At 40.9% G+C, this 10489-nt stretch overlaps 1 protein-coding gene across 1 annotated transcript; it reads left to right on the forward strand.

Moving 5' to 3' along the window:
• The first annotated feature begins 600 nt into the window (after window positions 1-600).
• On the forward strand, window positions 601-4081 carry ino80e (INO80 complex subunit E). Its single transcript, XM_073485258.1, has 8 exons — window positions 601-674; window positions 966-1048; window positions 1156-1226; window positions 1320-1372; window positions 1496-1577; window positions 2227-2344; window positions 2664-2762; window positions 3274-4081. The coding sequence occupies exons 1-8, from the start codon at window positions 647-649 to the stop codon at window positions 3478-3480; spliced, it is 741 nt and encodes a 246-aa protein (XP_073341359.1). The 5' UTR covers window positions 601-646; the 3' UTR covers window positions 3481-4081.
• The last annotated feature ends 6408 nt before the right edge of the window (window positions 4082-10489 follow it).

Below are 10489 nucleotides of genomic sequence, written 5' to 3' on the forward strand. Positions count from 1 at the left end.
CAGAATCGGATTATAAAGGGTTTATGGGCTATTAATTGTGATGTGTTACCAAACAGATAAGTCCTGTGATTTTCAGGCTGATATCATTAAATTTGACCATTTACAACAGGATGCGTTCCCCCTGTTGTAAATGGTCAAATGTAATGACATCAGCCTGAAAATCACAGGACTTGTCTGTTGTGGGGGAAGAAGTCAGCAGTATGAATTTGAACAGAGGGGGAACAGTATCTGACAGTTATATTACAAGCTGTCAGGATGTGCTTTACCTGCTATAATGGAGCTGGATTTAAGACAAATATGATAAAATAGCGATTTATATTTAGCCTATAAATGAATGAGCATACTTTCTTCCAAAAGTCCATAATATTCAAAATGAAAAGTCTCTCACAAATATATTTTTTATTGATAGAAATAACAGTAGTTGGTTGTGTTAATAAAGACATAAAAATACAAACATAGCCTATGTGCTGTTGTCCCAGTTTAAAAATATAACTAGACAGTCATCTCGACGAGGAAACAGAGCTCGATACAACACCTGTCGATGCAGAAGATGGCGCTGGTTGTCAGCTGCTGTCAAAACACAAGAAGAAGAAGAAGGTCCCGCCCATGACGACGCATGAAAACGACGTCATAAGTAAACAAGAGCATGTCGTACAGACAGACTCAAACAAGAGGTATCAATGTTTTTTAACGATTAAAACGATACTGTAACTCATCGAAATCATGTTTGAATCTTGAAATGAATAGGTCGATCTTTTCATAGGTCTCTGCGAGCTAGCTATGTAAGCTAACGCGTCCAACTAGATAGCTAGCTAACGTTAGCTTAGCGTACAGTAGCCTATGCAGCAGTAACGTTATGTCGTTTTACAGGCAGTCCGTGTTACGAAAATAACCTCAAGTATATAATTATGACTGTAAGCGGAGGAAAGGTTTCATTGTTTCATCATTTACTTGCTGTATTTCAGAGATGAACGGTCAAGCGGACGTTGAAGTCGACTACAAGCGGAAATACAAAAATCTCAAACGAAAGTTAAAATTTCTGGTTTATGTGAGTACAGTGATTTTAAGTGTGAACGATCATTCTTGTTCAATCTTGTTTCGGTATTTTACAAATAAATTAATGCACTGATTTTGTGCTTGGTTTCATTTTTCTAGGAGCAGGAATGCTTTCAGGAGGAGCTGAGGAGAGCACAGAGGAAACTTCTCAAAGTTTCAAGGGACAAAAGGTGAGATCACACTGTGTGTACATGATAATGTGTGGCTGTTTAATAATATAATACGTGAGTACTCAATAACGGTGGCCTTCACTTGTATTCCAGCTTCCTCCTGGACAGACTGCTACAGTATGAGAGGGTAGATGAAGACTCCTCAGGTAGTTGTTTCTACTCATCCTAAAGACTGAAGTGTTTTTAACAGCGGGGTGCATTCATTTCTATCATAAGAGTTGTTCTGTTGACTGCACTGTTGGTTCAAGTGTCCTTGTCTTCTGTTCCAGATTCAGATGCAACAGTTTCTTCAGACAACAGTGAAGGAGAAGGCCCCAGGGAGAGGGAAAGAGAACGAGATGTAGCAAAGAAGTAAGTTTTCACAGAAAGTTCTGAAATCAGTCAAAACCTTGAGTCTGTCACCACTTTGCCTTTCACCATTCACTGCTAGATCAAACTTTAACAGGTTGCTTGTGCTGTAAATAGTGACATGAATATCAACGTGCAAAATATGTATTGATCAATTAGACCCTCTTTGTTTTGGTTATTATCAGCATCTCAAAAATAGTAAGCATAATCCTGATACATCATGGTATGTATACAATCAAAACTTTGATATATGGTGTCCTCAGGGGCCTCCGTCAGCAATTCATTATTTGTGTTTATGTCTTGAACAATGCATAAAGAGTAATCTGTACTAAATTTGTCCTTTTTTGCTGATCATGACTGTCCAGATCTCATTGTTTTCCAGAAGATAAAATATGCATGCTGTCAAATCCTTTGCAGATTTATCTACTCAGGAAATATTTTGAACAGATCACTTTTTGGGTGAGAATAATTCTGGTTTAGAGTAGCCAGAAGCCTAAAACATAGAGAAAACTATACATTTTTAAAGTCAGTCGGCTTGGTGTAGCCTATTTAACCAAATGGATCAATGTGGACCAACCATTTTGTGCTCTGCATGCTCATGCTGTCATACCCCACACCCTGAGTTTTTCTTAATTTCTTGTACTCTTTTCAGGCGAAGAAGTAGTCCCGGGGCATGTCTTCCTTCATCATCCTCCCCTCATCTCTCCCTGCTGTCCCGTCCTGGTGTAAATCCCCTACAGTCATCAGGCTCTGGAGCCTACCTCAACACTGTAAGTTTCCATCTCCCTTTTGTATATGGCATCTTAATGCAACAATAACATTGCTACCACTGTCATCTCCTCACCAGCAAACATAATCCCTGTTTTGATTTGGCATTGTTTATATAATTTGATTTTGTCATTTTATTCATAAGTCTGTTTTATCTCTTCCTTTGTTTTTTTGTTTGATGCTTATTATGTTCTCACTGTCCTCGCATTGTTCATTTTCTGTGTATGTTTTTGTCTATGTGTGTGTCTTGTAAATTGCCTGTGTGCATGTGTGTTTGTGTGGTCGTTTGGCAATTTGGGGGCCTGTGTGTGTGTTGGGCAGATGCCCTTCCCACCAGAGTATTTGGCTCCCCCAGCTGAACGAATGAAGAAAGAGAAAAAAACAAAGACGTCTAAAAACAAGAAAGAGACTGCGGGGAAGGTGAGAGAGGAAAAGGGAAATACGATGCTCAGGGATTATAATAATAATGCAGATAGACTGCTTACTTCTCACAAACTGTATATGAATGTGCCATTTATATGAGGTGGCTTAGTCGGCCATTATATGTTGGTCATAGTTTATGCATAAATACTAGGAAGTAAGACCTGTCGACTTTGATTGTTGTCCTTAGAGAAACTAAAAACTCTGTAATGATTAATTTCACTTTGTTGCAAAGTCATGCTGACAGATTTTTGATATATAAACAGTGTCTGATCTGTGTTTTTCTGATTTTTACTCAATCACTTGTATGACATCCCAGGACAATTCCCCTCAGCCATTTTAAGTTTGATACTATGCTGAAATGCCCTTCTGGTCATTTTGTTTGCAAGCTTCATGCCTCATGCTTGCTGATTTTCATCTGTGATGCAGCCATCCATCCATTAATTTCTGCATCGTATTGTCATCCCTTTGCTATTCCAAACAATTCTGCTTTATTCCTAACACCTTTCAGGTTGTTGCCCCAATGGCGGCTAATTACCCATCAGCTACTGCAGCCCCTCCTGCTGCTAGCGGCCCTTTCAGCTGGGTTCCCAGACAGATGCTTAGTGGAGATGCAGCTGAGGAGGAGGGAGACAGCGATGGAGACAGCGACAGAGGAGATGAGGACAGAGGGGAGGGAGATGAGGCTGAACTAGTCATTGACATCCCTAACGAGTGAGCCTGAGTGTGTGTTTACATGTGTTTATAAGCAGACGGTGTAAAGGTTGTACATATGTGAGACAGAACGTGACTGAATATGCAGTATTTTCTGTAATCAGTCGGCCATCTCATTTTTTCAGAAGGGGAGCCAGGCTCCCCCTTGTGGACTTTTGCTTAACTGTAGTATCACTGTATATAATATCCCACATAAATGTTCTCCAATATTATGTTAACAATTAAATCTGTGAAAGAAATATACAGTTTTTAAGAAAAATCCACGACCACTGGGATGTTTGGATACTTTGCATTTTACACAGTTTCAAGCTGCCTGCTGATTATTTTTTGTCTAAACAGTCTAGAAATCTACAAACTGACTAAATGCACAAAATGTTTGTGTAACCACCATTAAAGCTGTTTTAGTGTGATATAGATGTTTCAAATGTTAAGTCTTCTTCGCTTGTTACAGGCAGTTTTGACAACTGTCATTTTTTGTACTATGTTAATATTTTTTTTAACAAATTGTCAAAAATCAAAGCTACTTCATTTTTAATGGAGATATATTATTTTTGCATTTATCAAATTGTGTGTCAGAGAATAAAATGCAAAATGTTATCATTTCAGATGACTCATGGGGTTTTTGTTTAAAGTTAAATTGTGTGCCAGGTTTCATTCACAGGTCCTGCTGTCAACCTGCTGCAGTGGCTATCCTACCTAAAATACTTGGTTAGGGTGGTTGCAAGTTTGTCTAAAACTAACTTCCCATATCACCATTTTAGATGTTTAAAAAGCTATGAAAGTGTCAAACATACCTTCATACTATGATTTAATGCCCCACCCAAAACATCACACCCTAAAACTCTCATTCCAGAGTGACAGACAGTCCCTGAGGTATGCTGAGGTATAGTCTGTGTCGACGCTCATAGTATACAGGAATGACAACATTAACTAGATTAAAGCTATGACTAGGAAAGCGCATGTAAACTTCATTCATTTGTTGATTATTGCATGTAGTTTTCTTTGCTTGCTATTCCTCTCTGCAAAGGAATCTCTTGACAGGAGCCCAGGCATACACTTGGCTCATGTGGATTGTTACTCTTAAGCAACATTAAGGCAGCCTTGCTGAAATCCACCTCTTCTAGATGTCAGAAAGAGAGCTTATAAAATATGTATCTGAGCACTCTCACACATAGACGGCTGGTTTATTAGATTACGGTCAAATTGTTGTTTATGACACATAACGATTTTCCAAAGAACAGCAAGTGCCAACATCATGTCTCGGCAGGCCTGTTTCTAATATTAAGGAGAGCAAGCTGCAATCTGTGAGCCGTGGAAGGGGGTGTGTTTTGTCTGTTAGATTTCAAGAATCACTGCACGCTGGGTGAGACAATGACCCGTGGCTTTCCACTGTCAGGATTTAGCTTTAATGAGGATTTCATGAACTGACGGGGTTAAATTTAGAGCTCTGTTGCTCACACTTTACCTGGAGTTTAAAATCAGAAGTCCTGCCTCATATGAAAGTATCTCAAAGCAACTGACTTGATACAGAGTCAGCACTTTCAGGAATGCGCTTTACAAAGAATAATGGGTAACAAGAGTGAGTCAATCAAAAGGCTTACCTTGTACAACGACCATTGTAAGGGAATGTAGACTTACAGGTAATTGACAGCGTTCAATGGGTGTGGGCTTGGCTTGTGTACCTAGCAGCCCTGGGAGTTAAAGGTGTAACCACAGAGAGTATACGAGGGAGGGGTGAAGTGGAGGTACAGCCAGAGGGAGAGTCAAAAGAGGGTGGAACTGACAGAGGGGGCGAGGTTGTCAGGGAAAGAGAAATGAAGGAGTAAGCAAGATTGTGCCTGCAACACAGATTCACTCTCTCAGAGTACAGCTGACACTAAAAGAAGACAGACATGGTTGGAGACAAACTGGAGGAGAGAACAAGGAGCTAGAAGGAAAACAAGAAGCCATTAGCAGCCAACCCTGGCCACCTTATCTTTTCCATCTATATACGGAAACCATTGGATAATTTATAAGCCTCTCCCTCTCGCTCTGTGTGAGTGAGAGTGTATGCGAGGGAGAGAAAGAGAGGGGGGGGATTTGCTGAGCTCACCACCACCATGCTGTGTCCTGCTGCTGTCAGTGCAGCTGCTGCGGCTCTCTGGCTGCTGGCAGTGCTGGGCCCAGGCCTGTCTATTCCAGCTGAGGACAACTCAGAGGCAGGCTTCAGCCTCTGCAGCCACTGCTTCCACAGACAGACGCCTCCTCGGGGAGCCTCTGCAGGACCACTGCTGCGCCCACTCTGCCACAGTCTGCCCGGGGGACAGGCGTTTGCCACTCTGTCCAGACCGAACTGTGACACAGCTGTCTACTCTGCCTTCCATCTCAGCCATGGATGGACAGAGAGCGAGGGAGAGGAGGGGGGAGAGCTTGTGGTAAGCACGCAGCTATAATGCTTGTTAAGGCAGTATGATCTGTTTTTGTAGGATGGAATTTGAAAGGACTGAACAAAGATCAGATCAGAGATCAGTGTTTCAGCATGCAAGCAGTAAATCAGTGGAGGAAAGTACATTTATTGAAGTACTTTGGGGTATTTACATTATTTATTCATGTATACTTCTACTCTGGTACATTTTAAAAGGAAATATTGTAGCCTACCTTTACTCCACTATATTTATCTGACAGATATAGTTACCAGTTACTTTTCAGATTAAGATTACACTTAAAAAAATATGACAATGAAATGCAGTGTTAAAAATTAAACCAGTTCCCTTGGACTCTGACCCGTTTAAAAATAATTTGGTGCGTATAATGTACCTGAATGTTGGCAGTGCCATCAAAGAGACATTTTACAGTCTTACTTTGATTTTAAAATAACCTAGAGCCCTAGAGAGGGCAGAGCATAGATGTGTTACAGAATTGTTTTTTTTCTTTTCTTCTACGCCATTAATCATCTAACAGCATTTCAGGTTTTTCTTGTGGCGAGTGCAGTAGAACGGGACTAAACTATATAACTATACACAAGTAGTTAAAACTAGCTCCAACTTGACCAGCTGCAACAGTTAACTGCTCCTAACAGATTTTTAAAAGATATAGTCATAGGGGCCATTTTTCTGCACTATGAATACTTTTGCTTCAGATTCATTTTGTGGACAGTATTTTTACTTGAATAGGATCATGAATGCAGGACTTTTACTTGTAATAGAGTATATATATACTGTATGTAGTTTTTTGGTTGTTGTACTGGTACTTCATATTGGGAAAATATATGATTAATTCCTCTACCACTGCACTAAATAGTGTAAACAGTGAGCTCTGGTACTTGACTGCAAGTCCCTGCATTTGAAAAATTTACTGTCAACCAGTGGTGGAAAGAAAAAATATGTCCTCAAGTATGAGTACAGTTAGATTACTGAAATATTACTCAGTTACAAGTAAAACTACGAGAATAATGCTTGAAATTACTCCCAACTCCTGTTCTATTCTGCTCAGTGGTCATGGTCACCTCTCCCAACCCGGGCCTGCTGCAGAGTTTTGTGTTTTTGTCCGTATGTCAGGGTTTTCATTTGTCCGTTTGTGATCAGATAGCCTTATTGGCTAGAAAAATGCAGATGAAAGGTTTAGATATAAATTAAAATTGTACACAATTCAGATTTTTAGTAGATTACATGGTGTAATGCATACTTAAGTACGATTAAACTTAATTACAGTAATTTGAGTAGATGTAATTAGTGACTTCCATCCCTGCTGACGACATACAATGACACTACAACTGGAACATGTCCAGTTTTTCAAAAGTTGACAAAACTGATTTAATATGGAAAAAGAACTTCTGAGCATTTGAAATGATCATTAAAATTAAAATGTATTGATTAAGCTTAAAGAACACTGGCTAAAGTGTCTGTAAGGTAATACAGTGAGGGTTATTATCTGCATAGATTCTAATGCAGTCATACTTTAACACCTGATTTTATGATTTGTGTCTGCCAGACAGAGGAAGAAGAAGATGACATTAAAGTAGCAGTACCAACTCTTCTCAGAGGAGGCGTGGATCCGTCTGATCCTGTCTCCCACACAGACTCCCTGCTCCAACACTGGGACTCAACAGTCACAACACTGATCCAGTCGAGTATCACTCCTAAATGCAGCTCCGTAGAGGGAGATCTCTACATCCTGACCGGGGCGGGACGTCTCGATGCTGCTGAGGATGGAGAAGAGGAGTGTCAGACAAAGCCGCTGTGGTCTGCAGTGTGCTGCGCTGCCCCCGAGGGGAAGACTGGCTTCAGTGTGGGGTTAATCAAAGAGGCAGAGGAAGGGGAGAGGCAAGTGAGCGTGAAGGAGCTGGAGGAGATGCTCGGAGGAGCAGAGCTGTTCTCAGAAGGCTGTGGAGGAGCAGATGGGGAGACTGTTGGTATCACAGTGGGTCTTCAGAATGAGGGGCTCCTAGGAAATACAGAACAGCTAGATGAGGATCTCACTGATGAAAACACAGGAGCAAGTGATGATTCAAACACTGCTGGTGGAGTCACTGAAGGAGAGGAGGTTGTTTCCACCAGCCAAGATTCAAATGAAGACATTAAGGAAAGCATCGAGGCACCGATCGCTGAAGAGCAGGTGGCTGGTGTTGATGCTCAGCCAGAGGAAGCTGATGTTGCAGAGGTCACACAAGAAACTTCAGCAGATGCAGCCACTTCAGAGAGCAGCAGTGAAGGGCAGCGTGATGTGACGCATTCAAGAGCTGTGAGATCAGAGTCTCCTGAGGCCTCAGCTGAATATGAAACTGTGGATGAGCAGGAGACAGACACGAATTCCAGCAGCACTCTGGTCTACATCCTTTCAACTACCATGTCCATCATGAAGGCTCCTCTGCAGCCTTTGTTCTCCACAATCACGCAGCTACCTGGACAGGTGATAAAAGTGACTGAACCATTAAGACAAAGTTTTATTTGATTTAATCTTAAAAGTGTGATATGTAAGATTTGACCACCTGTCAAATTCATACTCAACAACAAATAGGGGGCAGCATAACACCAGAGTAACTGCTTACTGCTGCTAATTTTAAAGGTGCACTCTGGCAAGTAAACATCACACCTCCAAAAGGCAAAAAAAATGATGGGTCAAAATTGATGCTGAGATGTCCTGACTTTTAGCCTCCATTATGGGTCATGCTCCAAATATAATGAATACTACATTTCCGATAATGTTCTCCACTGAGTTTGACACCCCTGTTTGTAACACAAGTCTTCTGTTACAAATTTGTAGACTGCAAGCCTCATTTGTCAGACTTTAGAAGGCTCGTCCAGAGCAACAGAAGACATTATGATAGTTGTTTGCGCTCCTCATGACGTGTTAAGTAAACTTAATGCGTGAAATTGGGGGCGTTCTTGTTTAATTTGACCAATTAAAGGCAAAATACTGGATTCATTCTTTTTAAAAAACAAAGTATTGGAAAATGAGGATGCTAGTTTATTACAATACGAGTGAAACAGGTTTAACAAGTTTGCAACATAAAGCACAATCAAAAGAGAAACAACAATAATGCAACATTGTAGAAAGATATCCCCAATCATTGCTTGCTTCTTACTTTTGAGTCTTTTTTTGGATAGCAACATTGAAATAGATCATTCAAATATTAGTTCAGTCAAACCTGTAGAGAGACTATTTGCATTTTAACATGTTCAGTTCCTGAGGCGTTTCCTCATTCCAGTTTGCTCCTCCCCGAGACTGGAATGAGGGGTGAGGCCAGCAGGAAGTGTTATCTGATCACATTCCCTCAGGTTATTTGGTCATTTCATCAGTCACACCTTTTAATCTCACTTTAAAAGTGACATTTTTGTTTTATCTCGACACAGGTCACTTACGTTCTTCAGGAGGACCTTGGAGTTCTGTGTGCCCTGCCTGGAGATACCTACTCCGTGTTCCACCTCATGACCTCTGACCTCCTGTCCTGGATGGGCTCAGCTGGAGATATGCTGCTGGGTATTGGGGAAACCTGCTTCTCCAGCGCCTACTTCTGCACCTCCTCCATGCTGGGGGCTCTGCTGGACAGCTGCCACACTGGGGTCACTGGCATGGGGACCCTGACTGGAGACACAGTGGGGATATTTAGTGATGTGCTGGATAATGGTTGGTGGGTGACCAAGTTTTTTGGAGGGCGGCTGTGGGAGCAGAGCGAGGGGTATGTAGGGACAGTGGTGTCAGAGATGGGGGGTCAGGCGAAAGCTGTGGGTGGGGGGTTTGGTAGGCTGGTGTGGAGAAGCGTAAACGGGGTGGCTAATGTGTTCGGGCTGGGAGTGGGAATAATAATGGGGGGGATAGATGTGTTCATTGGTGGAATAAGAGAGGCTTTTGAGTATTGGTCAGAGTAACAAGTGGAGGAAACATCCAAACTACACTTGATGCCATTAGCAACAAACTTTTTCAAATGTTTTCTCCAGTTTTGGTTTGTAAATTTCTTTAGCATTTAAGAGTGTGAAAAGGGGGTAAATCTTCAATTTGATGTCATTTGATACGCCTTAGTCATTTTAGAAGGATTGTAATTCACTAAAGCAAATTTAGTGAAACACACATATCTTCCACTGTAGGTTTTACACTTCACTGTGGCTGGCAGTGCAAATAATCTGCTGTATTTGAGCGCTTGGATAAGTGACCCAACTGTGATCGAAAAACACTGTGCACAAGGCTTTTGGATGTAATTATTCAAATAATTCTTGTATGATAATTGTTATGATAAATGTTTGCTTACATGTACATTTGAATAAAGGAGAGTGCTGGCTTATTGTACCATGTGGAATGGAAAGTGTCCTCTATCAAAATAAGACCGGGCAACTTTTGTTCTGTCCTTTTCATGGTAACATTGAGTAATGTTTTCATGATTATGAAATCAAAAGCTTAACATAAGAAGATATAAATACAAACAAAGGATAGAACATACTAATGTACTTAAGTTTAATTTAGAGGTACTTTTACTTTGGTATTTCCGTTTGATTCTACCTTCTTTTTTCCCATCCACTACATTTTAGAGGGAAATATTG

Source organism: Pagrus major, chromosome 17 (genome assembly GCF_040436345.1).
Source record: "Pagrus major chromosome 17, Pma_NU_1.0".
In the NCBI taxonomy this organism is placed as follows: Eukaryota; Metazoa; Chordata; class Actinopteri; order Spariformes; family Sparidae; genus Pagrus; species Pagrus major.